This window comes from Parambassis ranga, chromosome 4 (assembly GCF_900634625.1).
Source record: "Parambassis ranga chromosome 4, fParRan2.1, whole genome shotgun sequence".
NCBI lineage: Eukaryota > Metazoa > Chordata > Actinopteri > Ambassidae > Parambassis > Parambassis ranga.
In genome coordinates this window covers 688,635-716,626 of record NC_041025.1, presented here as the reverse complement: position 1 = coordinate 716,626, position 27,992 = coordinate 688,635, and the positions used below count along the sequence as shown (strand labels likewise).

The 27,992-nt window shown below is 42.3% G+C and overlaps 1 protein-coding gene across 2 annotated transcripts in view; it reads left to right on the top strand.

Moving 5' to 3' along the window:
• Nucleotides 1-2,108: 2,108 nt before the first annotated feature.
• The window catches only part of gabrg3 (gamma-aminobutyric acid type A receptor subunit gamma3), a 46,157-nt gene continuing 20,273 nt past the window's right edge, over nucleotides 2,109-27,992 (top strand). For both annotated transcript variants that reach the window (XM_028403592.1, XM_028403591.1), the window contains exons 1-3: nucleotides 2,109-2,486; nucleotides 2,638-2,783; nucleotides 18,101-18,168. In XM_028403592.1, coding sequence (XP_028259393.1) covers nucleotides 2,434-2,486; nucleotides 2,638-2,783; nucleotides 18,101-18,168 — 267 coding nt within the window. In that variant the 5' untranslated portion in view covers nucleotides 2,109-2,433. The remainder of the gene's footprint in view (nucleotides 2,487-2,637; nucleotides 2,784-18,100; nucleotides 18,169-27,992) is intronic.

Below are 27,992 nucleotides of genomic sequence, written 5' to 3'. Positions count from 1 at the left end.
TTCCATCTGATTAAGCGAAGAAAAAAAGCATTTAAATTCATTAAGAAATCCGGGGATGAGGATATCACGTTGCATGCTCTACTGATTAGATCAGCTCCGTTTCCAGTGTGTGCAATTCTTTTTCTGACCAGCAGAGGGCGACAGAAGCCAGCCACAGCAGCAGCACACCAGTCAGCATGCTGACCACACCGGTCTTAATGCAACCGTGTGGGGCTGTGTAGCTGCTGTGTCTAAACAAATATACACTTCGTGTTCCTTGGACACAAATGACCCTTTGAGGGCTGCTGAAAGTGACAGCCTCATAATACTGAAAAATGGTACTGTATACACTGCTCAAAAAAATAAAGGGAACACTTAAAGACCACAATGTAACTCCGTCAGTCACACTTCTGTGAAATCAGCCTGTCCAGGTAGGATCAACACTGATTGTGAATCAGTTTCAGCTGCTGTTGTGCAAATGGAACAGACAACAGGTGGAAATGAGAGGCAGTGATCAAGACAGCCCTATAAAGGAGAGGTTCTGCAGGTGCTGACCACAGACCATTTCTCTGCTCTCATCCTTTCTGCCTGATGTTTTAGTCACCTTTGCATTGTGTCAGTGCTCTCACCCCTAGAGGTAGCATGAGGCGGTGTCTACAACCCACACAAGCTGCTCAGGTAGTGCAGATCATCCAGGATGGAACATCAATGAGAGCTGTGGCAAGAAGGTTTGCTGTGTCTGTCAGCACAGTGTCCAGAGCATGGAGGAGACACCAGGAGACAGGCCAGTACACCAGAGACCATGCATACTCTGAAACAGGCTAGAAATATAAAATAAGGTAAAATAGCAAGTAATAAAATAAAAAAAATAAAATTCTAAACAATATTAAACATTCTAGTCAAATCCAATACAGTCAGAACTGGTAGTCATAATACCACCTGAATACTGTGTGCAGCAAAATGGGACAGTGTCTACGATAAATCCAATATGGATATATTGTTAACAAGACAGTGTGTTACATCAGACTGTCTGATCTCAGAGGGAGGAGTTGTACAGTTAGATGGCCACAGGAAGGAATGACCTCCTGTGGTGCTCAGTGGTGCATTTAGGAGGGATCAGTCTGGCACTGAAAGTACTCCTGCACCTCAGCAGCACGTTGTAGAGGATGGAAGCAGTTCTCCAGGATCCCCTGCAGCTTAGACAGCATCCTTCTGTCTGACACTGCTGTCAGGGAGTCCAGCTCCACCCCCACAACATCACCGGCTCTTCGGATCAGTTTATTGAGTCTGTTTGTGTCCGCTCCTTTCAGTCTGCTGCCCCAACACACAACAGCAAACAAAATGGCACTGGCAACCACAGACTCATAGAAAATCCTCAGCATGGTCCGACAGATGTTCGTGTAGAGGGCTTCAGTGTTCGTAGTCCAGTCAAATTTATTGTCCAGAACCAATCCCAGGTATTTATAATCCTAATTTTAATCCAGGTATGGGAGGAGATCTCTCAGGAGAACATCCACCTCCTCATCAGGAGCAGGCCCAGGCGCTGTAGGAGGTCATACAGGCACGTGGAGGCCACACACACTGCTGAGCCTCGTTGTGACTTGTCTTGAGGAAAGATTGCACCAGAATATTTTATAAAGGAAGCATGATGGTGGAAATATTGTTGATGTAGTGAAGACCCTGATGGCTCAACTTGGGAGTTCTCCTTCTTAGACAGGCAACTGTTAAAGTCATTCCAGCCTTAAATAAATTACAGTGTCAGAGGACAGGGACCCTCTATTACATTTACAAACACAACAATTAGTGTCACTGCGTGACAATTAGTGTCGCTACAGAGGCTGCTGCATCGCTTTGATACACATGCTTTCAAATTCAAATGCGGCTGTCACTGTTGTCAAAGTACAGGTGATTAATAAGACAGCCACAGAGGAAGAACATTCGGTCACTGACTGACAGAAAAGTTTTTTAAGTCCACTTTAACATGCTTCACTTTTTTCAGCCTAATGTGTCCATACATTCACCACAGTTCACTGTTTTGTTTACACTTAGAACGCGCATGGTCAACAGGTGTGTCTAATCGGCACATTTTACATGTCATAAATTGGCAGCATGAAAAAGTGTTCTCGGGCACGAGCTCGAAGGTGCAGCATGGTCGTTAGGACAGTGGAGTGACGCAGACTTGGACTGGACTTGGTTTTTCATGGATTCGGGGCTTTCAGTTGATGCTTACTGAGTGTGCGCACCGGCGTAAAAGACCAGCCGTGTCCGCAACGGACCAGCTGCAACCCCTGAACAAGTGAGGAGAGGAGAGGCTCCGTCTGAGGAAAGACAATTAGTGTGATCTGTAACAATGAGGGCACTCGCTTTTTCCTCCGATCAACAGTGACCGTCGCGTCCAGACTCTGATACTCACACACCCATTAACACATTTCCACTTGTCCACCTGCGAGAAACATGACATCCAAATTACTGGCTTACGCGTTACTTCTGTCAGTTCTTCATGCCTGGTAAGTGGCGCAGTTTAGTTGAAAATGAAAAGAAGAATTACGCATGTTGGTGATCTGTCCGTGTTTCTAAAGGGAACTTGGCTGGTCTAAGTTGCTCTGACTCGGTGCTCCTGCTGCTTTCAGACACATTTTTAATGTTTACCTGTTGTAGCTCTCTAACAACTGAGTACGAGGAGGACTACGAGGATGTCACCGTGAACCAGATGCTGGCTCCTAAATCCCAGGAGACTGACACCACGGAAATACTCAATCATTTACTGAAAGAATATGATAAGAAACTGCGGCCGGATATTGGAGGTAAGAGTGACTATTTGTTTTATAAATATGTACCCGCTGTGTAACACTCCTGTGCACTAAGTAACTAATTACTGTGATAGAAGTGCGATTCAGTTGGTGTTATAATGTGATAATATGCAAATATCTGCCGCTAAATGTTATGTATTATGTATTTTATGCAGCAATGTAACCCTGAACCTACATTATTTACTCTTCACATAGAAAGTTTATTTAAGCTATAAACATTAAAAATATGAAAATATTTCAAAAAGACAAAAGCAGCATTCAATGTCCAAAGCCATTAGATTTCAAAAAGCAGAATGACAATAAAGTACAGATGGACAGCAATATTTTGCTAGTATTATCACAGTCATAGTGCAGGAATAAATCGGGAAGAGAATGTTATAAATAGCACATTTCTGTACATGTAAAGTCTGAGGACACTAAGTGGAATCCACCTGAATGCTGCTCCAGTGGTTTGGTTCCTTTTTCCTTTACGTGTTACTTGGCAGTACTTGTTGTCAGTAGCATTTTTTTGTTCCAATCATGATAAAATGATCATGTTTTTCAGCATCAGTAACTCATCAGCCTGTCCTCATGAATATAAATTGCATTTGAAGGTTAAAACTTTAGGTGGAATGTTAGGAGTCCATGTTGTGTTCTGATGAGTCCAGTCCGTTCCTTTGTCAGGGTTACTAAGGCAGCCCTGCTGGAGCAGCATTGTCATACGCCTACAGTTGATGTATAACAAACGTCATGTAAAATGCATCTGTCATTTATTGCTTGTGAGTTTTTGTTTCAGACAAAATGTAGTTTGTATCATTTTTTAGGATAAACAGCAGGAATTGTGTTACAGTCAGCTCAGTGCAGGAGGCTGGAGGTCACATGTCCATTCATTGTTTCGGCCACGGAGGAAAGAACAAAATATAAATGCTACACAGGTCACAAGTGATGTCTCACTTTCCTCATTTACTGTAACACGTTTCCTCTGCATTGAGTCACCCTTTAGCCAAATCCATGTGCTTTTATCAGTCTCATGTGATCCTCTCATGTTGCTTATAAGTCAGTGATCACAGTTAGATTTACCAACACATGGAACACTTATGGGCTTTATGGAAAGAGACCCCCGTAGTATAGTAGCATCATAGTTTTAGCTATAGTCATCATATATCGCTGGGTCCTCCTTTCTTCCTGTTTGAAATTAAGATTAAGATTAAGATTTACTTGATCAATCCCTATGGGGAAATTAAGATTAATTCATTAATTAAGATTACGAAAACCTTTATTTGTCCCACAAATTGCATTATTGCAACAGCACGGATACAGAATCAAAAATAAGATAAAATAAAAAACTATATAGCCTACATTATAACGTAATCTACCAATAAAATATACAATAGAGTCAACATAAGAATAGGATACAGTATACATATTAACAGGTATTGCACAGATGAATGGAGGTTGAAGTGGTTTGTAAAGATATACTAGTGCATCAAAAGAAACTAAATAAATAATTTATTGTACACTGTGGTGTATGAATATTGCACCTATCAGGAAGTGTTCATTGTACAGTCTGACAGCAACAGGAAGGAAAGACCTTCTGAATCTCTCCTCCACCGAGAGCAGTCTCCCACTGAAGCTGCTCTGCAGAGCTGACAGGGTGTCCTGCAGGGGGTGGGACTCATTGTTCAGCATGGATGTCAGTTTTGCCAGGACCCTCCTGCCCCCCCCCCTTTCCGCACTGTGTCCAGAGATCAGCCCAGGACAGAGCTGGACTTCCTGATGACTTTGTCCAACTTCTTCCTCTCCCTCTCAGTGATGCTGCTGTTCCAGCAGACCACACCGTATACAGGGTGACTGATGCCACCACAGAGTCATACAAGGTCATCAGGAGTGCCCTTTTCACTCTAAAAGACCACAGTCTGCTCAGTAGGTGGAGCCTGCTCTGGCCCTTCTTGTACTTTCTAGTACAAGTACAAGTACAAGTACTTCTGTACTTACTACCTACTTGTCTGTGTTCTGAGTCCAGTCTAGTTTGTTGACATTAAAAGGGGAGTCTTCTTGCCAGTGTTGTTGCTCAGGGGTCAAGCTCTGGGTTTCCAAAAAGGGCCTAGACTCAAAGTTCAGTTTAAAAGATGCTTTGAAGTTATGCACAAATTCCCTTAAAGGTACTTACATTCAGCTTTCCAGAATACAGATTACTTTTGTGGCATAAGTAGTTTCTGTCTTATGATGGCAAACCAATTTTCAGCAGCTGTATAATGTGATAATATATTTCCTGGCTCCATTATTCCCATGTCTTAGAGATAATTCTGTTAGACATGATTTGTGATGAACATAGCAATCAATCCAGGACATCCACATTTTATGGATGTGTGTGCTATGCTGCTCCATTCAACTGTCAAATATTTGATGTAGCAACTATGGGCCTGTGTAATAAACACAGTGACCTTTGTGCTGAGCTCCTTTTTTCTTGCTTCTCTCTCTCCTCTTCTACACACACACACACACAGAAAAATTATTCTATAGGGTATAAGAGATCTGTATTAGTCCCAGGTTGGCCAGTCAATGGATAATTTTAAAGGAGCAATGATAAATGCAGTTACCCTGACCACAGACAGAAGATAAGTAAATTAGGAAGCCATTTGTTGTGATGCTAGCCCTTTGATGGCAGATGGTGCTGACCTTGTCCTCTTGGCATTAATGAATGTGACTTTTTAAGCTCATTGTTAAACAAGAACATGGCTGACACTGCATGACTTGAATTTTAAAGTGATATTTGTGTTAATAATGGTAATGTTCATGTTCTCATGTCTGTCAATTACAGAAGATTTTCAGATTTTCAAAGGCTGTAATTCTACAATAGTAACAATAATAACTTTATTAAGTTAATTAAGTTAATTTAATAAATATAACAATGATTCAATGTCTATTACTCCTGATGCCATACTTTCTTTTTAATGATCCAATATTATAAATGTGAGAGAGGTAAAAGCATGTGAACATTTGCTTTCTGTATCTGCTGTGACCTCCATTTGCAGCAATAACAGCTGGTCATCCACAACAGCTTAAATTGAGGCAACTGAACTCATAGACTAAAGATGTTTCACAACTCTTGGACATAATATGCAGGATGAATCAGACTGCATCAGACAGCAGTGTTCTTTTTGGAGAGCAATGACTTTCTCCTTGCAGCTCGGCCATGCATACTATGGTTGTTCTGTCAGTGTTCTCCTGATGCTGGATTCATGAACATAAACAGCAAGAGAGAGGCCTTTAGTTGCTTAGACGCTACTCTGGGTTACTTTGTGGCCTCACAGACTATTGCCTGACTTGTTTTTGGAGTGATCTTTGTTGGTCGATCTATAAACCTTCGGCCCAGTCTGAGGTTCTGAGCACTCTGGAGAAGGTTTTCATCCAGGATATCCCTGTACTTGGCTGCATTCATCTTTCCTTCGATTGCAACCATTCATCCTGTCCCTGCAGCGGAAATACAGCCCCACAGCATGATGCTGCCACCACCAGCAGTGCCTGGTTTTCTCCACACATACCACTTAGAATTAAGGCCAAAAAGTTCTATCTTGGTCTCATCAGACCATCTTATTCCTCACCATCTTGGAGTCCTTCAGGTGGTTTTTTTTTAGCAAACTCCATGCACGCTTTCATGTGTCCTGCATTGAGAAGGCTTCTGTCGGGCCACTCTGCCATAAAGCCCCGACAGGTGGAGGGCTGCAGTGATGTTTGACGACTGCATCTCTGGAGCTCAGCCACAGTGATCTCTGGGTTCTTCTTTACCTCTCTCACCAGATCTCCCCCTGATAGCTAAGTTTGGCTGGACGGCCAGCTCCAGGAATGGTTCTGGTCATCCTAAACGTCTTCCATTTAACGATTATGAAGGCCATTATGCTCTTAGGAACCTTAAGTGCAGCAGATGTTTTTGTAACCATAGCCAGATCTGTGCCTTGCCACAATTCTGTGTCTGAGCTCTTCAGGCAGTTCCTTTGACCTCATGATCCTCATTTGCTCTAACATGCACTGTGAGCTGTAAGGTCTAATATAGACAGGTGTGTGTCTTTCCTAATCAAGTCCAATCAGTATAATCAAACACAGCTGGACTCAGATGAAGGTGTAGAACCATCCCAAGGTTGATCAGAAAAAATGGACAGCACCTGAGTTCAATACATTAGTGTCACAGCAAAGGCTCTGAATACTTAGGACCATATCATATTTCACTTTTTAATACATCTGCAAAAATGTCAACAATTCTGTGTTTTTCTGTCAATATGTGGTGCTGTGTGTATTTACAGATGTGTTGGATGTTTTCCAACCTTCTCAGGAATGTCTTTAAATGTGTCATTAGCACTTGATCCATTATATTCAATTTTATCCACCAATAAAATTTAATATAATAGATCCAGCTATTTGTCGAGTGGTATCGGCCACAATATCTCTGATAAATATAACGTTTTAAAACAGCAAAATGACAGAACCATGTTGTGGTTGTTTAATTTGCATAGTTTGTCCACCAGAGGGCCATCTGCAACTCCTTCTGAGGCCAGCAACACATACGGAATTCCAGGTGTGTGATCAGCTGATCAAAACAGAGTCAGGCCTCAAACGGACACTGCACTCATTCTGGCTATGGCTATGGAAAGTTTGCCTTTGTCACGTGAATAACATTGCTTTAATAACAGTAAGAACATCCATCCATTCATTATCAAACTGCTTATCCGGGGCCGGTTGTGGAGGCATCAGTCACCCAGACTACTCTCTCACCAAACACTTCTTTCAGCTCATATGGGGTAATTCCAAGGCATTCCCCGGCCAGCCAAGAGACATAGTCTCTCCACTGCATCCTGGGGTCATCCAAAACAGATGCCCGAGCCATCTCAGCTGGCTCCTTTCGATGTAGAGGAGCAGCAGCTCCACTCCGAGCTCCTCTGGAGTGACACGGTCAAATGCCTTCTCCAAATCCACAAAACACATGTGGACTGGTTTGGCGAACTCATATGATCCCTCTATTTACCCTGTGGAGGGTGTAGAGCAGGTCCAGTGTTCCACGGCTAGGACGAAAACCGCATGGTTCCTCCAGAATCTGAGGTTCGACTATAGGCCAAATTCTCCTCTCCAGTACCCTGGCATAGACTTTCCCAGGGAGGCTGAGGAGTGTGATCCCCCTGTATTTGGAACACATACCCCGGTCCCTCTTCTTGAAAAGAGGGACTACCACCCCAATCTGCCAGTCCAGCGGCACTGACCCCGATTGCCACTCGATGTTGCTGCCATGACAGGCACCGGAGGCTTTGTGGCCACATGTTCAGACAGCCGCATCGACAATCGAGGCAGAGGACATGGTCCACTCAGACTCAATGTCTTGTTGAAGCTCTCCCCAAGGTGTGAGTTGAAGATCTCTTTGGTAGAGGGTTTGGCCAGACGTTCCCAACAGACCCGCACAATACTTTTGGTCTTGCCAGGTCTGTCCAGCTTCCTTCGCCTCCAACTCACCACCAGATGGTGATCAGTTAACAGCTCAGCCCCTCTATTCACCCGAGTGTCCAAGACACATGGCCAAAGGTCAGACGGAGCACCGTCACATCGTGAGCTGTAAACAAGCCCAGTGAGGTGACATCCCAGAACCAGTCCCTGTGTCCAGTGATCGAGTTGCCGAGGACCCTACCTTCTACTTTGCACCAGAACCTTGCGGTTCCTCTTGCAGGGGGTGAGTTCACGGGAGGTTGGCCCCAAGTCACTCTTTGGGCTGAGCCTTAATGCCATGATGGCGATGGTGTTCCACTCTCCAGCTCTTTGCCAGTTTGCCAGGTCCCAATGGACCGGCAGTTTATTGAGGGGCCCACTGACATCTGCATCGCACACATCATTGTGTTTGTGTTTATTCCGAGTGAGATTAAGTTAGATCACAAGTTTACTGACAAGGTTAAGAAGACAGCAAATGTGTGTTCAAATGATGAAGAATAATTGTGTCATTAAGGAATAGAATGAGGCTAGGTTGGAGTTTTGGTGAAGGCATAAACAAGTTGACACTGTGACAGAGATGTTCACAAGTCATATTGTCCAAGTCAAGTCTAAAGTCTTTGTAGTCGAGTCCAAGTCAAGGCTCAAGTCTTTGAGGGCAATGCCAAGTCAAGTCTCAAATGACTGAAATGAATGTTCTCTTTATTTTAAATTTATTTAAATTTATTTAAAGCATCCTGTACCAAAAAATCCATAATCGAAGGCACCACCACCATGTTATGCAGTAATGTCCTTTCCCAAGAATGCAAGAAGTGTACTTGTGACCTTATACGTTAGCTCGCTTGCTAATATAAATAAATCAAGACAAATAACAAATGGCTCGTAATTGACTCATAATTACTTAACCCTGTACACTGTAATGACATATCGGATTTTTACATCGCAAATATTTTTATTGGTCCTTAAAATTCCTATATTGGTTGAGCGCTACTCATGATACTTCCACAAACTTGTGTTGTGAAGCTCAGGCATCAATAGATCACTTTTGTAAATTCCATTGATATATATATATATATAAAATAAAGCACTCAGTGACATGTAATTTATCCCATCTCATGTGTCATCATGTCTTGACACTTGATTTTGATTAGTTGAAGTCATACATGCAGATTCTTTTAAATGTAAATGTTTTTGTGAACAATTGTGGTTACCTAAAGCTACAATGTATGACAGAGTGCATGTGACTTCCAACACTAGTGACTTGGGTGCAGCAAAATATGTACATGAATACATGTGTAGCATTCTAATGGACTTTGAGAAAAGCTCCTTATAATTATCATCTGTGCTTTTTTCTCCATTGTGCATAATGTCAAGGCACAAACAGTTTTAAGCTGACACCATCACAACACAACATGCTGGCATAAAAGAAGAAAAAAAGACAAAAGGAATGCACTGCTTCAGATGGAACCTTTTCACACAGAAAAATGACAGGCTTTTGTTTAGACTGTTACCTATAGTAACGTGATGGTTACTCTGAGGATATGTCAGACTTGGCCAATGAATGTGAGTGATTGATCTGTGCATTTAGTGGACTGTAATTTTTCTGTAACTTTAAGTTTAAGTAACATTTTAACTGGCTTTAAAAACTTTGTGTAAATACTCACTGTTGTGTCAGAAATGGCTGAAGAAACATCAAGGAGTCAATACAAATGTTTAACAAGTCTTCAGCTTTAGTTGTAGTCATAGTAAAGTGATTCTCCCTTGCAATCATAAATGAGCTTTGGTTCCTACTTACTGGGACACACTTGATTGGCTGTCATACACTTAGCCAGAGGGGAGTAATCTGTTCTGCCTTTTGAATATTTCAGAACCCTTTGGCATTTCCTTTAGTAATAAGCCTGGACAGTGAGAGAACAGTTGAAGCCTGTGTGCCATCAGTCATTATGCTGCAGCACAGTGTGCAGACATGAATACCATGAATAGGCTCCAACATTTAGTTATGTCATTGGGAGTTCCTGCTAGCCTTCTGTATAAAATGAATGGACAAAAAAGTGCAGCAGTGAAGACCAGTCAACCACTTACAGCCATAGGGAAAGGTGAGAAATGCAGAAAATGAAAACGTTCCACAAAAAAGTGTTAAAAAAAAATAGTGTATCTCAAAATCACTCAATTGTAAAGTTAAAATCAACTTTTTACTTCAGGTCTGAATGAACACTGGCATAATTTGCTGCTGCTCCTCAGTTTTAACTTCCCTAGTGAGAACCTTGGCCTCTGATTCAGAGGTGCTTATTTTCATCCCTGCTGCTTCACACTTGGCAACAAACTGCTCTACTGAGAGATAGAGGTCATTGTTGCCTGAAGCTGGCAGAACCACATCATCTGCAAGAAAAAGATCCCGAGGCCACCTAACTGGACCCCTTCTGCTTCCTGGCTTTGCCAAGAAATTCTCTCTGTAAGGATTATAGAAAGAATGTCCAGCCTCCACCGTCCTCCTCTTACTGCCAGCAAAGCAAACCAAGCTTCTGCTAAACTTGTAGAGGGACTAAATGGCAAATAGCAGCCAGACCAATAACCCCATAGTCCTCTTGAATCTAAGAATCAACTGTTGACTGAAATCTCTTTTCCAGCAACCCACATAAACTTTATCGAGGTACAATATCAAAAATGCTCTCACAAAGAACCTTACTTGCCTGGATATACATCCATCCATTAATTTTCAACCGCTTATCTGGGGCCGCATCACAGGGGCAGCAGTCTAAGCAGGGACACCCAAACTTCCCTCTCACCAGACACCGAACGACCCTGAGGCGTTCCCAGGCCAGCCGAGAGACATAGCCTCTCCTGCATCCTGGGTCTTCCCGGCGGTCTCCTCCCAGTGGGACATGCCCGGAACACCTCCTCAGGGAGGCGTCCAGGAGGCATCCGAAACAGATGCCCACCCAGAGAGGACAAGCCATCTTTTTCCAGTCGAGAACCATGGCCTCAGATTTGGAGGTGCTGATTCGCATCCCAGCTGCTTCACACTCGGCTGCAAAGGTCCAAGAAACAGGACAACATCATCTGCAAAAAGCAGAGATGAGATCCTGTGGTTCCCAAACCAGACCCCCTCCGGCCCCTCGCTGCGCCTAGAAATTCTGTCCATAAAAATTATGAACAGAACTGGTGACAAAGGGCAGCCCTGCCGGAGTCCAACATGCCCGGGAAGAGGTCTGACTTACTGCCGATAATGCGAACCAAACTCCTGCTCCGGTCATACAGGGACCTGACAGCCCTTGACAGAGGGCCTCGGACCCCATACTCCCAGAGCACCTCCCACAAAATGCTGCGAGGGACACGGTCGAAAACAGTGTTGGTGGAGTACTGCTTCAGCGAGGTGACATTCCATGTCCCCAGAGCCAGTCTCTGTGTCCAGTGATCGGTTCGACCACCACCCAATTCACGCACCGGCCCCTTACGGTTCATCCCACAAGGGGTGAGCCCATGGGGGGTCGGCCCCACATCGCTCCTTAGGGCTGAGCCTGGCCGGGCCCCATGGGGAAAGGCCCGACCACCAGACGCTCGCATTTGAGCCCCAACTCCGGGCCTGGCTCCAGGGTGGGGCCCCGGCTGGGCCATACTGGGTGACGTCACAGTCCTTGATAGTGTTCTCTTCAATATGGATATGCAGTTAAAATATAAATATATTAATTGTTTTACTGGTGTCTCTCTTGCTGCTGTTACTTCAGATGACCACATGTCACTATCTTTTATTGTTGATTGTTGATCATTATCCAAAACCACTCTGCCACATGTAATTGCTTTGTGAAACAATAAGGACCTTTGTCTCCAACAGTATAAGCTGCACTAGCACATCTTCAGATCAGCTGTAATAAGTCTGCACTAAAGAAGCCCAGTCCTTCTGTACTTAAGCCCCAGCTGTAACCTTCCTTTTAAAAACTGGGGAAAAGTTACTTCTCAGATCCACTCTGACCTCTGTGATTTTGACATCTTTGATAAGTCTGAGTTTCGGTCTCCTTAATAGCACAGAAACTGCTTTGGAACAAATCCTAGTCACTGTTGTGTGTCCTTGGGCAAGACACTTTACCCGCACTGCCTCCAGTGCACTCACTGGTGTGGTGCGCCTTGCTGGTCATTGTATGACACTGCTTGGCAGCAGCCCTAAAAACGATTTCCCTCTGGGATTATTAAGGTATCTAAAAAAAAAAATTGTCCTTATGGCAGCTGACTCTGGATTGTTATCCATCCTCATTGTCCTTGATCTGAGTGCAGCGTTTGACACCATTTATCACAACATCTTCCCAGACAGACTAGCTATTGTTAGCTTCAGTGGCACACCCTTGAATTGGTTTAAATCTTATCTCTCTAAATTCAGTTCACACTCACTGTTTTTGGTCAACTTTCTGTTGGCTGTATCTTCAAAAAAATTGAATATATATTTCCATTGTTGTGCAGATGACACACACCTCTGCCTTGATGACACAATCCTACCTCCACCCTTTCACTCACATCCCTTTATTAATCATTTCTGCCTGTTCCTCAAACCCAAACTGCCATTTTCATTCTCTTCTGTCCAGTTCAGTCAATCTCTGCTACTCGCATTATCACCAGAACCCCCCTCCATTAATAATAATAATCTTTGAGGCCTTTGAGGTCACAAAATCAAGTGTGTAAGTAGAAGTAGCTTTAAATATGTAACTTTTAGTATTTTTTCTCAAATGCATTTTTACAGCCATGGGCTTCCATACTTTGGGGCTAGTTTACTAAAAAAAGAAATTGATCTTAAGACCTCAAAAATAGGCTTTGGGTGAAAAGGGTTAATACTGTGGCATTGATTCTACTGTGTTCAGTCTTTTTTGGTCTTCAAATAGCCAAGTTAATCCTCTTTATTCCAGCACCGGCTGCCCATCACCACGCACTGCATTATAGCTTCCTGTGACTGGTGAGGAACTATTGAAAATCAAAGGTGGATTACCTTCTTAGCTGAGGAGTCATTCTGAGAGAATGTGGTAGGAAGAACCATCCCACTCAAAATAAGGCACTGCCCAGCAGAGGTCAAAAGCACTGGTCAGTTGTGACACTTCACATCAGTAGTAGTAGTAAGTTTATTTAGCTCATCAAATATTTCAGACTATTGTAAACTGGGAAAGTTCGGACAGCGAGTAAGCTCTGCGGTGCTGTCTGTCAGTCAGTGGGAAAAGAGAGGTGGGAAATAATATATTCAGACTCCATGACATGCAGTATCACATGTGACTTTTGTTATTTGTTTTAACCAAGACTATTTGAGGGATGACAGGCTTACGCTAATCTAATTAGGAAATTTCTACTTTTATTTTACCCAAAAAAGGCAAATGATGATCAAACATCAGTGTTAGCCACAGATGAGGCTGTGCTTTGTGTCTGTTAGCAAGTGCAGCTAGTACAATGAAATTCTGTGCAAACTAAACAGAAAGATTAGCTAACATCTCCATGGTCTTGTTCATTATCCTTTGTCCACCATGATGACAAATAAATCTCAAGAGGTCTCACTAGAGGCTGTGCGCTGGACGCACAGGGTAAACAAACGATTTGGTTGGCTCAACTGAGTCAAGCTATTGTCGTTTTAGTAGGAGTAGCAACTGTTGTGGAAATTCTCATATTCTGGTGAAAAGTGAAATAGAGACTACTGGCGGCCGACAAGGTTTTATTTCTTTGCAAAAAAAGGTCAGTCGACACGCAAGCAGTCAAAGTGAAGAAAGACCCCAGGCATGGGGAGAAAGGAACATTTATACCTGAAGAAACACCTCCCAAGCTAGGCGCAGACCCCTTTGTTTGTTGAACATATTTGGCATTGACTTCCTGGGATGTGGGATGTTAATTCACACCTGGAGTGTCTTCCTGGACTTACATGTTGGAGAAGTTGCCATTACACAAAGCCCACTGTGTAATGCCCATCGGACAAAATGCTCCATGAAAATGATATATTCTTGTGAATTTATCAGAAATTTGTCACAGGTTTGGACAGAAAAATCACTTGGTCCAGTCTCCAGTATCTTCCAGGTTTTCCAGGAGGTACCTTCACTGTTTGCAGCCAGGGAGGACAACATTCTTGTCATTGAAGGATGCACAACCATTTTGCCAGTGGTCTTACCGTATTCAAAAGGAAATTGAGAGCATGTTGGAGAGAGAAGTAATTACATTCTCAAACTCAGAATGGTGCAGTCCAGTTGTCATTGTTTTCAAGAAGTATGGCTCTCTGCGGATCTGCATTGACTTTTAGAAGCTTACATTTTGGAATTTGATGCCTACTCCATGCCTTGAATTGATGAACTGCTGGGGAGGATTAGGTCTGCTATGTACTTTATAACACTGGATCTGTGTATGGGGTACTGGCAGGTGCCTCTTGAATCCTCCTGCAGACCTTATACTGCATTTCAAAACACCTATTTTACTTTATCAGTTCACAGTGATGCCTTTTGGCCTGCAGGGAGCACCAGCCACTTTCCAAAGGCTGATAAAGTTCTCCAGGGCCTTGGGGAAGATCCAAGCAGCAGGTCTAACTCTTAGCATCATTAATGTGAGTGGGCAAAGCAGTAAACAATAATATTTAGGATACCAGCCAGGGAGAGGAGACGTAGAAGTCATCCTGAGCCATTGCCATCTGTCTTTGCAAGCCTTGAAGTTTGGAGGGAAGAGTAGGCTATAATATGTAATTGTGGTTTTTGTAGACGTTGTTTCTCTAACGGTACACCAAAGGTGGGGCGAGACCAGAATGAATGATACAATGTAGCGGGTACTTGCTTGCACCTATCACAGATAGGGCTGACTCCTGAAAAGATTTTAGATAGTTTGACCTTGGACATATGAAGCCTATATACGACCATAATTGAATGAGGCTATGCCTCGCACAAATGGATGAAGAGTGAATTCTCTGAATTATGCTAGCCCACTGATCCTCAGTTATACTGGCATCCATATCCTTTTCCCAGTTTTCTATTATAATGGATAAAGAAGATCATTCCATCTCAAATATAAAATATTTGTATATAGCCTCGATATGGTTCCTCTCACTTGAGGTGGGGCCTCAAGAATCAGTTCAAGTGAGGATTTTGGTGGTGGTGAAGGAAACTGAGGGAAGCAATTCATTACAAAATGCCTGACTTGTAAATATCTTTAAAAAAATTGGTAAAGAAAATTCCTGACAAACCTGAACAAATGACATGAAGATGCCATCCTTGTATAACATTTTTATATAACTCACTCCATTTTTAAGCCACTGAGTGAATGTATGCTACTATCTGAGAGAGAGGTCAGAAATAAGTGGTTAGCAACGATAGGGGAGTAGACCGACATGGACACTAATCCATAATGTTTCCTAAACTGAGACCAAATTTTTAAGGAGTGACACTACTGGATTCTGGCAGGTCTGGGGAAAATGTAAGGGGATGGAAGAACATGAGAGCTAAGAGAGAGATGGGCTGACAGGAATCAGATTCGATTTGCAACCAGTTAGGCAGGGTGTATCCCAACGCCAATATAACAAGCTCCTAATATTCGCAGCCCAATAGTAAATTTGGAAGTTAGGTAACGCCACAACCTGTATTTTATGCCTCTGTAAAAACAACTTCCTAATCCTAGGTGTTTTATTATTCCAAATAAAGGAGGAGATGAGACTATCAAGTTTAGTGAAGTGCTTTTGGAAGGAAGTACAGAATGCTCTGAAATATAAAGAACAATATAAACAAACATTTTTGTTATGCTGATTCGTCCAGCCAACGTCAAGGGCATTTTGGACCAACACATGAGATCTTGCTGAGTGTGCTGCAAACGTGGTGTAAAAATGGCCCTCAAGAGTTGGGAGTGGGACTTTGCAACACACACACCAAGATAATTACATTTATTATGGGTCACTCTAAGGGTAAAGAATGGAATGAGAGCTGACTGGAAGTGGAAGTGTGTACTTATCTAAAAGGAGGCACAAGGTGAAAAACCAGAGAGCCAATCCAAATATTATCATTCATTAAAATCCTCACATGTCCATGCCCTTCATGGCAAACGCTGCTACACACACACACTGCTCTGTGAGTAATTTTGCAAATATTATGAAACTATGCTGCTGCTGTTGTGTTTGAAAATCTTTATGAGCCAGTTTAAAAAGAAAAACATTATGTGCAATGAAAGACAAAGAGTTTTTTGGTATGAGGACTGGCTTGAGATCTTATTAGCAATAATTTATGGAGTCACACACTTAGGCAGGTATCGCATGAATACACTGCTAAAAAGAGGAGAGTTGAAGACCAACTATTGAACTAACTGATTGTCTCCAGTTAATTTATTGTTTTGGTGGTTGCCTGCATCCTGTTCCAGGAACATGGCATGGAAAAAGGAGTGGATTAAACTGATTTACAGACATGTATATAAAAAAAGATTTTATGCCAAATGTTCAATTTGGATCGTTTTTCAGATTTATACAGTTGATTCACCAGGTGGGTGATTGTGGGTATAAAGATAGTGCTGTTGAAAAGCTGTCTCAGCAGGGACTCTCCACAAATGTTCTCCTGCTACATTGTTAGCATGTAAAAGCAGGTGGATAAATTCTTGCTGTGGATGTAATTGGCTGGGACACAAAGATTTCAAAGACAGGTAATGCAAATGATGGGGGAGCACTATGCCATGCAAATGTGAATGTATGTGGCAACAGTGGGTCAGAGCTGTCAGGTAGCTGTTCAAGTTGTAGCTTTAAATGGCACTGTTACACCTAAGCAGAAAAACAACCCAAGAGGAAAGGACTGGACAAATATAAATGGATCAGGGTTATGATCAGGAGAGAGCTTTACACTGGCCAGGCTTTGGAGAGATCTCATGTGCTCTCAGATGGATGGTGAGGCTGCTCTGGTACAGTTTGATAAAAGGGCACAATCAGTTTTGCTGTTTGTCTCAGAACCTGCTGATGCTGTGATGTTGTCAGGGTTGTGGTCTTGACTTCTGAAGAAGAGTTTTTTGCATGTTGCTGTTAAAATGAAATATAAATATTAATAAAGGCTTAGTGCACCTTTCACTACTTTTTGAATGTCACATCTTTATATGAATTGCCTGAATTTATGAATGCCCCTTTACATAGTAGTGTAGGAGCTCTGTGACAAACCACACAAATGATCACACTTTTGATCCATTTTTGGACAGGATTGTATCAATAACTTAATATACAGTATATAAACTTTGATATGAAGTTTCGGTTAAAGCAAGCTTTTTCATTTTTCATGTTTGTTTGTGCAGCCCACAATTTAACACTAAATTGATTGTTAAAGCTTAGTTAACCCTCCTGTGACATGAACAGTATAATGTGCATTAATCATGCCAATTATTGGTCATATTTTAGCCAAACCTGAACATATAAGGCCAAATATCAGACAAACGCATCTGTGGGCAGCGCAATGTTGTTGTGTCACCGCCCCTTGGGCCAATTAGCTATTCTCCCGGCAGACTCAAGAGGATGTTACCTAGTTTATTTGGTTACATGTGAAGTGTTATGTTTAGCACTGTGAGGAGCAGGCCTTCAATCTGCTGTGATTACAGGTAGGCTGGGCACCGAAAACTGGTAAAGGGTCATAATATGGTTTGACAATGACATTATTGATAGTGGAGAATTTACTCTCCTTCAGACAATCATGGCATAACAGAATACACGACTGAAAATAAAATAATAAAAATAAAATGGCTAAACAAAACCAAACAGCAGCATTTCACTGAGCAGATTTCAGTTTTTCCATCCATAGCTCCCTGAGGTCAGCAGCTGCTAAATGCAGTTTCCATCTGTTAGTTTTACATCTGTTTAGAATGGTGCATAAATAAGTTCATGATCAGTAATGCTTTGCTCCTTTTTTCCACAGTTAAACCAACAGTCATTGATGTCAACATATTTGTCAATAGCATCGGACCAGTGTCATCAATAAATATGGTAAGTCAGTACTTCATTTGTTAACACATTCATATCGTAGAGGTGTCTGACCACAAACTGTGTGGTGTAAAGATGGAAGCATATGGATGGGATACAGTGCAGGGGACTGTGGTAAATTGTATGCTGAATGCTTTCAGAATAGCATCTGGTTTGATCTGAAAACACCCCAAATATAGATGGCATCAAACTTCACTAAAACAGAAAAGTAATATTTAATTCTTTCAACATAGTATTGTTATAGGCTTTTTTTATTCTTTGTGTCTGAGTGTATGTCAAGAATGGTCAAGTGAGGGAGAGTTCTGAATTTTGAGGACACCTTTGAGGAGACCTTATGAATCTATGAATCTATCAAGCGCAGAGCAAATTTCGTACATATTTTAATAACTGATGACAAACTGCTATGGTCATGCATACGGGCATAAGTATTGATTTATCAAAGCAAGGAGCTGGTGGTGCTCATTCTCCAGTCAGTCAAAACTGCAGAAGAATTTGAGTGTTGCCATTTGCTCTCTCTTGCAGTGAATGAATGGCTGTCCCTGACAAATTTGCTCATTTTTTAATTGTGTTGAATTAGTTATCGGAGAAAGTAATGCCACAGTCAGTAGCCAATGGAGCAGCCTTTAATGGGCTGGCTCCAAAAGTGTGCTGCTGCCTGGATGAGTGTTTGGGTGGAACAGTAATGGTCTGGCTTCACCTCTTGACTTCTACTGTGCAGACTCTGGTTTCAAGATGATGGAATTTCCCAACATTGTAGCACCTGTAAGTTAGATATTTAGGCCTTACGTTTGTGCAATGGGCAGAGGTTGAACCATGTTATCTATACGCTATACAGCCAACGGCAACTATGTTGCAGTATGACTGTTTTGAGTGACAGGTGGGTGTTGACTCACAGCAAAAGCTTCCTGGTTTTGTGACTACTTGTACTATGACCCTGTCAACATGGAGACATCCTGAGCCTCCCACAGGGGGAAGGCTGGGCTGGGTGACGTCATAGACATGTTAATGTACAGAATCTATTTTATAAAACAATTTCCTAAAATTCATAATGATAAGACTGATACGCTTTTACTCTATAACTGCCTGTCTTTTAGCTTGCATGCTGGTTCTGCCCACTTCCTTGTCTGAGTGCTATCCAAGCTCTCTGGTCAAAGCATAGTGCAGCAGCACACATGCAAATGTTTGGGCTATACAGCAGTATAACAAGAGCAGAAGATAGACAAAGAAACATGATGTTAAAAGTAGCTCTCAATAGTCCCAGATCACACCGGCGTGATTATATTACATGACATTTTCAACACGTCGTAACAGAAAAACCCCTGCCATCTACAATGCTGTCCATCGATCTTTCCATCTTTGGAAGGTGCAGATTTCGAACGTTCACCCAGCTTTTATTTTATGTTGATACACCCAGTAAAACCAGAGATACGATACGTTTTAGTTCGAGTATTTGTCAGAGCATAAAAGTGCGATCAGAGCGCTCGGCAGGCGTTGGATTTCTCTCGCCGTACTCGTCAATTTTGGTCTTTTTACAAGTCGGTCAGATATAAATAGTAGATAAATAGTATTTTTTTCCATTCGGATTTAGTGATTTTTGTTTGTTTTGGGGCCCAATATGTTAATAGAGTAGGTTAAACCTAAAAATAATGATCAGATCTTATAGGTGAGGTTGTGCTGAAAAAAAGGATACCAAACATGGGTATGGTAATATTTTCAATGTGGGATATTAAGACAAAACCAAAAGCATTCATAAATGGCCAGAATAGGCCCAGACTTGTGAAGGTTAAAAAACTCAAGTGTTCCAATCATGTTCTTTGAGGCACAGGTCAAAGAGAAGGAGTACCACTCCAGATTGTTAGTTAATCCTAAATCTAGTTATGGTTCATTTGAAAGCCTTACTCTTAGCCTCTGTCAGCTGACTCTAGGTTTGTCCTCAGTATAACAACATCTGCAGTCATGTAGATTATATTATAGTTTTAAGACTGCCTTCTTTCAAAAAGTGAATAAACCAACTAATTGTTTTAATCACACTCTTGATCTTGTTCACACATATGGGATGAAAGCTAAACATTTGTGTCATCCTGTAAACTACAGGATGACACAGGGAACAGGAACAGAAAACCTAAAAATACAAAGATAGATAACCAGTTCATGACAGACCACTCCTTAATAACGTCTGAATGTACAGATATGGACTTTATGGCATATGGAAAAAGCAAATGTCTATCTGTTATATTCAGCAAGTTGATGTCTTGTTGACAGTGCTGCAGCCTCATTGTATACAGCTCTCAATACTCTCTGGAAAAGGTCAGGAACCAGAGGAAGCTATCTCCCTGATATAATTCACAATTCCAGACTTTGAAGTAGATATTATAAAAGATGGAAAGTCTTATTCCCCTAGTTAGAGGAATTCTCATCTGTAGCTATTTAAATATCATTTTACAAACAGGGTTTAAAAAGCCCCTCTGTAAGGCTACATAAGCATATTGCTCATGATTAATAGAGAAAACCAACAACCCCCACTTTCTTTTCAGCACTGTAGTCAGACTGACCAGAGGTGAGCCATGTATTCCCTCAGCCCTCGACTGCTGTGGGTGTTACAAACACCTTCTAGTCCTGATTCACCTCTGGGCAGCTTCTTTCCTGTGGATCTTTCCAAGCTGAACTCCAGTATTATTAAATCTAATCCATCCACAAGTCTTTTACACCCCTCTGATTGACAGTTCCATACAGGGCTGTGCAGTGTCCTTTGAAGGGGCAAGAAACTGGTTGAACCCCTCTTCATAAAGGAGGTGTGGAGGTACAGCCTATATCCACAAAGCCATAATTCAAGCTGTACATTTATTAAGGACGTATAAGGATAATGTGGATAATGTGGACTGTTTAACTGTGGCTACTCTTTCTGGAGTCATTGCTTTTTAGTTTTAATCAAATGGGAGGGCAAAAATTAAACAATTCTGACAACTCATTATTATTATTTTAATTTCACAGCTTTATTTTCTGTTTTCTAACCTCAGTAAAACCAAATGCAACCAAAGTTTTGATACAAACATTAACTGAAGTGTATTTATTAACAGACATGCTTTCATTTAACTAACTGTGTAACTGTAATTAAACATTCACATTAATAATGGGAGAAAGAGAATAGAGGAGGGGGTGTAAATGTTATAAACAAGTACTGATATGTTTAAATGATAGATTCTGAAAATCACAATTTAAATTCTTAAATGTTTATTGTTGTGTTATTTATACTGTAATAGTCCAAAGTTATGTGAATATGCATATTGAATAGTTTTAGCTCTAGTACCCCCCCCCCCCCCCACACACACACACACACACACACCCAGCCCCCAGTGAGCGTTTTATTTGACTCAGACATTTTAGCAAATTATAGACCAATTTCCAATCCCCCACTTATTTCGAAAATGATTTACAAAAAGATTACATGAGTCAGTTATGTGACCATCTGTAAAGGTTGGTCACATTATTACCTGGGCTGAAGTCGCAGAGGTAGTCAAAAAGCTCCTGGGCAGCAAGGCACTGGGGGTGGATGAGATCCGCCCTGGGTACCTTAAGTCTCTGGATGTTGTGGGGCTGTCTTGGCTGACACGCCTTGGCAACATTGTGTGGCAATCGGGGGCAGTGCCACTGAAATGGCAGACCGGGGTGGTGGTCCCTCTTTCCAAGAAGGGAGACCGGAGGGTGTGCTCCAACTACAGGGGGATCACAATCCTCAGGGAAAGTCTATGCCAGGGTACTGGTGAGGATAATACGGCCTATACTCGAACCTCGGATTCAGGAAGAACAATGCAGTTTTTGTTCTAGCTGGACACTGGACCAGCTCTATACCCTCCGCCGGGTGCTAGAGGGGTCATGTGAGTTCGCCCAACCAGTCCACATGTGTTTTGTGGATTTGGAGAAGGTGTTCGATCGTGTCCCTTGTGGTATTTTGTGAGAGGTGCTTTGGGAGTATGGGGTCCGGAGCCCTCTGCTAAGGGCTGCCCAGTCCCTGTATGACCGAAGCAGGAGTTTGGTTCACATTGTCAGCTGTACACTGGGTTAGTTTGCAGCCGAGTGTGAAGTGGCTGGGATGAGAATCAGCGCCTCCAAGTCTGAGACCATGGTTCTCGACCGGATAAAGATGGCTTGTCCTCTCTGGGTGGGAGGAGAGCTCCTGCTGGAGGAGTGAAAAAAGTTCAAACAGCGCAACTGTATACAAATCCTGTTGTATACTCTTTCATTGTTGCTGGGTTTTGTACTGGTATTTTCAGTTCAATCCCATTTAATTTACAATCAGAATTGTCTCAAAGCGCTTCACAGAGACCCAGAGCCTGAACCCTCTTAAGAGCAACAGTGGCAAGGAAAAACTCCCTTTTAACAGGAGGAAACCTTGAACAGGACCCGACTCATAAGGAGAACCTTCCTGCTCACAGTCGACGGGTAGAGGAGGAGAAGAAGGGGGTGACAGGACAGAGAGGATGAAGGAGAGAGAGAGGAACAAATATGACGTTGATGACGATTTTGATGTTGATGTTGTCAAGCTGAAACTATTGTGTTTATATTATAGTGGATGTATATATCATCAGTTAATAAATAATAGTAATTAAAATAAAAATGAACAGAGACTGGTGCAGACAATAAGCATTGGAATGATCAGGGGCTGCAGGACAAAGTGGGTTCGGATGATGGATGGATGGATGATCGGGGTCGGACTGCAGGTCAGCATGCAGGTCTGGAGGCAGACAGACCTACAGAGAGAGAGAGAGAGAGAGAAGAGGAAGACAGCAAACAGTTTATGACATGAATCACTAGTATGAACCAGACTAATGAGAATAGAGGAGAGGTAAGAGGGTGAGAGGGGGATTTGAGGGAACTGCTCAGTGGATTATGTTTGTGCCCCCGACAGGCCTATAGCAGCATAGCTATGTTAAAAGTTAAGAATTTATTGGCCCTGTATCAAAGAACCTTTTCTGTGTGGCAAGCTTATTGTAAGAGCCGTTGTCAGGAGACTTTACATAGTCGTATCGACTGTCATGCTTATGTTTCTTAATTACAATGCAGTGTATAATTTAAGGTGCCATGACTTCTCCAAGAGATGAATTGCTTTCTGAATAAACTCACCATACAATTTTATTACACAAAGAACAATCAAGTAGAAACCCACTCTGCTCACCTGCAGTGAAATGTCAATTTCATTTTTTAAAGGAGATGGACTCATTAAGGTTCATTAGCCCAGTGATATATTCTGCAATTTCTTTTTACATAAAGCTGACACTGCCTACATAAGTACCTGTATACTTTGAGAGGAGAGACTCCAGGAGCCCAAAGTGCAGCAACAGTAACGAGAAAAAACTTTCTTTTAACAGGAAGAAACCATTCCAAATCATTATGATTATTATTAGGGCCCAAGCACCGAGTGGTGTGAGAGCCCTATTGAAATGCAAGCGTTTATTATACTTGATTGTTGTTCCGGCCACGGTATCGCGATTTTGACCCCTTGGACGTGCTCAAAAACTCACCAAATTTGGCGACAAAAATTGCGACTTAACACTGTCGCCATTGGCAGATGTGGCCGCATGGCTCTGCAGCGCCCCCTAAAATGTGAAAATATTCACCGCAACTGCTAAAGACCTGAAAATCGGTACACTGAAAATAGCCTCTTGGGCGAAAATTCCACGTACGTACATACAGGAAGTTCGCCATTTTGAAAAAAACCACGCCATGTTCCAATTTGCCCCGCACTTTTGCGAACTCCTCCTAGGGGAATCGTTTGATACGGCTGAAAATTGGTGCACTCGCCCTTAAGGGGTCAGGGACCAAAAGTTATCAAAGCTATCAAGCTGTGGCGCCGCCATGAAGTTGACCCTTCGCCAACGCACAGGAAATGCATGTTTTTGTGGCTGTATCTCCGACATACTTCATCCAATGTGGATGAAAAAAATCAGCCATGCTGAACCTGTCATTCTGAACAGATTGATATGCTAATGAGCTGATACTCTCATAGCGCCACCTACTGGCGGTATGAATTGTGTTCAGACTGATTATCCATGTTCCACACCTCGTATTTGAACGAACCTAGGGAAATACTCTGATAGACCTGAGATTTTGTCACATGGTTCTGAAGACATGGCTGAGCAAAAGTTATCAAAAACGCAGCTCGATGTTACAACGTGTGGGCAGTGCAACGCCACAAAGGTGACCCTTCACCATCATACTGAAAGCTGCTGTATTTCTTGATTTATTAATCCTACCTGCCTCTTACTCTATCATGACATCAACCCCTGTGCACCTTTTCATATCACCTTATCATCACATGGCTCAACAGCGCCCCCTAGAATGAGATCTGCATCCCCATTTGACCAACTGACATGAAAATCGGTACACATATGTATCACCTCTAGACGAAAAAAAAAGTCTCTTGGAGGTATCCTCTAAAACACACAGGAAGTCCGCCATTTTGAAAAAAACTGCGTCATTTTGCATTTTTCATTCCTCGTACTTTTGTGAACTCCTCCTGGGGGATTTGTCCGATCCACCTGAAAATTGGTCTGGTTACTCTTAAGGCATTAGGGACCAAAATTATCAAATACGCAGCACTTCGTCATACGGTCTGGCTGTGGCAACGCCACTAATTTGACCCTTCACCAACGCACAGGAAATAGATGTTTTAGTGGCTTTACTTCCCTCATACTTCATCCTATGTTGATGAAACTTTAGAGTCACAGAACCACAACATACCTTCAACATTAACAACCCCTCAGAATTTGAGAAAGAATACACTACAGTGTCTGCTAAGACCTTCGCAGCTTTATATAAATTTGCATATCTGAAGAGACAAGAACACTTCCACTGCTGTGAACTGTTTTTGTCTTAAAGAGAAAGATGTTTATGTCTACTGTTCCTGTGGTCATGTAAAGAAGGATAGGAATGCTATTATCTGACTGAGCAAGTTACTTACTTACTCATAGATAGAGGTTTGTTAAGGTTAAGAGGACAGCATCTTTACAATAAGTTATTTTTATACTAGTGAGGTCATGCTATGTCTGCTATCACCTGTAATCTAGGAAATCCTCCAGAACCAAAGCTGCTGCCAGTAGGGTCGCTTGATGCTATTCTCACTCTGTGGAGACGGCTACCCACTCACAGACATGCCAGAGAAATGCAATATTCATGCCTGCATAGGTGAGCTGCTGGCATCATCCTGGTTTTCTTTAGCTCCCAGCATAATGTTAATTTGTAATGTTCATGCAATTTGCAGCCTTCTGTGATTGTTTTTTTTTGTATCTCCTTTTCAATATGACGATGACCTTTTTTTTTTTTACCTAAAATATAACGCTTTTTTTAATAATAGTTGGATCAGTTTGTATGACTCAAATACAGAAAAGGAAAAAGTGTGCTTTTGCTTAATAAGACCATGCACTGCATTTGAATTGTTTTATTTCTCTGGTAGATTTGGGTAATAAAGTCATCAGCATGAGAATCATATAATGAGCCTCCTGGTAATGCCATAAACAAAACAAGTCTCAATGGAGTTTTGATATTCTGCTAGTGCATGTAATAAACCTACAAATATATTTCTGTTTTACTGCTATTCATTACTTTTATTACAACCCAGCTCAGCAAGGGAAGAGGGAAGTAACACAAACCAGGTGGTAGTAGTTTTAACGTAACTTGTTTACTCATTTAGCTCCTCAAGGGAAACAATAAGGGCAAAATGAAATCACCTCAGGGCGCGCAGGCTCCTGGAATTCAAAAAAGAAAGAAAAGAAACACCAAAAGAAAATAACTGGGCCAAACGGGCACCAGCGCAGCAAGTCCAACAAACAAATAAATTAAAGGGAAACCCCGGATCACAGTCTCGGGTCAGACAAAAGAATCAGTTAAAGATAACAGATAGGGAAGGGCTTGCTAAAAGAAAACAGGAGAACCAACTCAGGCCTCACGTGAACTCGATCTACTCAGATCAGATTTACAGCACAAGTTAACACACACGGGTCGGTCAGCACACAGCCGCTGCCGCTTCTGCCAAGCTCCTCTCTTAACTGTCCTCTCTTCTCCCTGATTGGTCTGCGTTCTGGCGCAATGACGCACCGGGGGTGTGACGCTAAATGAGTGACACTAAGAGGGAGAGAGAGAGAGCAACACAGACTGGAATAAAAAGAACACAGACCGAACTGGCCTGGAGCCGTAACATCTCTTAAAAATGCCAGTCATGGGGTTCCAGCATGGGGTTCCATGGGGTTTTCACAGTAAATGCAGGACAAGGTATCTGCTAAAACATTTTCAGATCCTTTCTTGTGTCGAATTTCAAGATTGTAGTCTTGCACCAGCGCCGCCCATTGCATGAGACGCTGGTTATGGTTTCGCATCCTCTGCAAAAACACAAGTGGGTTATGATCGGTGTACACAACCACAGGTGAAACACTGGAACTTATATACACCTCAAAATGCTGTAACGCCAACAGCAGCGGCAACGTTTCCTTTTCTATTGTGGAATACGGAAGCTGATATTTCAAGAATTTCTTAGAAAAAAAACACACTGGGTGATCAATACCACTCTCGTCCTCCTGCAATAGGACTGCGCCAGCTCCCACAGCACTGGCATCAACCTCTAACTTAAATGGCCTCTGCAAATCAGGGGCAGCCAGCACTGGGGAGTGACAGAGGAGAAATTGTCGAAAGCTTGTTGACATTCTGGACTCCACCTAAAGTCGGTGGATGGGCTAAGGAGACTAGTCAGTGGATGCACAATGGTAGAAAAATTTCTACAGAAACCTCGGTAGTACCCAGCCATCCCTATGAACCTTCAGAGGGCTTTCCTGGTAGTGGGCACAGGAAAGTAAAGGATGGATGAGATTTTGGCCTCTATCGGCCGCACCTGTCCTTCCCCCACCTGTTTTCCCAGATATGTTACTGTTGCCTTCCCAAATTCACATTTGACCAAATTCAGCGTGAGGGAAGCCTCTGCTAGTCGGGTGAAAACTTGCCTCAGCACCTCTAGGTGTTCCTCCCAACTAACCGTGTACACCACCAGATCATCCAGGTAAACGCTGCAGTGGGGCAGGTGAGCTAGCACAATGTTCACCAGCCTCTGAAATGTCACGGGTGCATTACACATACCAAATGCCATAACCTTATACTGCAAAAATTGATCCGGAGTGACAAAAGCAGAAATCTCAGAGGCACGGTCGGTGAGGGGCACTTGCCAGTAACCTTTCAGTAAATCTAGTTTAGTTACCCGTTTCACGGCACCAACACTATCCACACAGTCTTCCATACGGAGTAGTGGGTAGGGTTAGGGTTTCAGGAAACTGAATTTACTTTGCGATACCTGTATGAACACAACTTCAGTATTTCTTTATTATGCAGTTACACACACAGCAACTCTTCTCCTACATATATAATTTTAATTGTTTCCATTAGAAAAACTTGGCAGCGGAAAACGTGACTGGCAGGTTTTCAGTTTACCGGACAAGTGTTTTTATTACCATGCGTAACTTCTAACATAAATACTGCACAAGGCTGCACTCTTAACATGATAAAATTGCAAAAACAAACAAAAACACATCGGGACGGGCTCATACCAGTTTAATACCGCAGCGTGCTGCCAGCATGAAAATGAGAAAAAAAGTCAGTTCGCTATATGCGTTTTTATAGCCTCAATAAAAACTATATAAACTGAAAAAGATCTGAATTGACATGTTTCATGCAGTTTATAATACACCTCACCTGCCGTGAATTGTAGGCTACAGCAGTTGAATTAAAATTAAATGTGTGAGGTGTCTCTGCAACTTGTAATGAGTATATGCGCTGTTTTGATGAGGCTC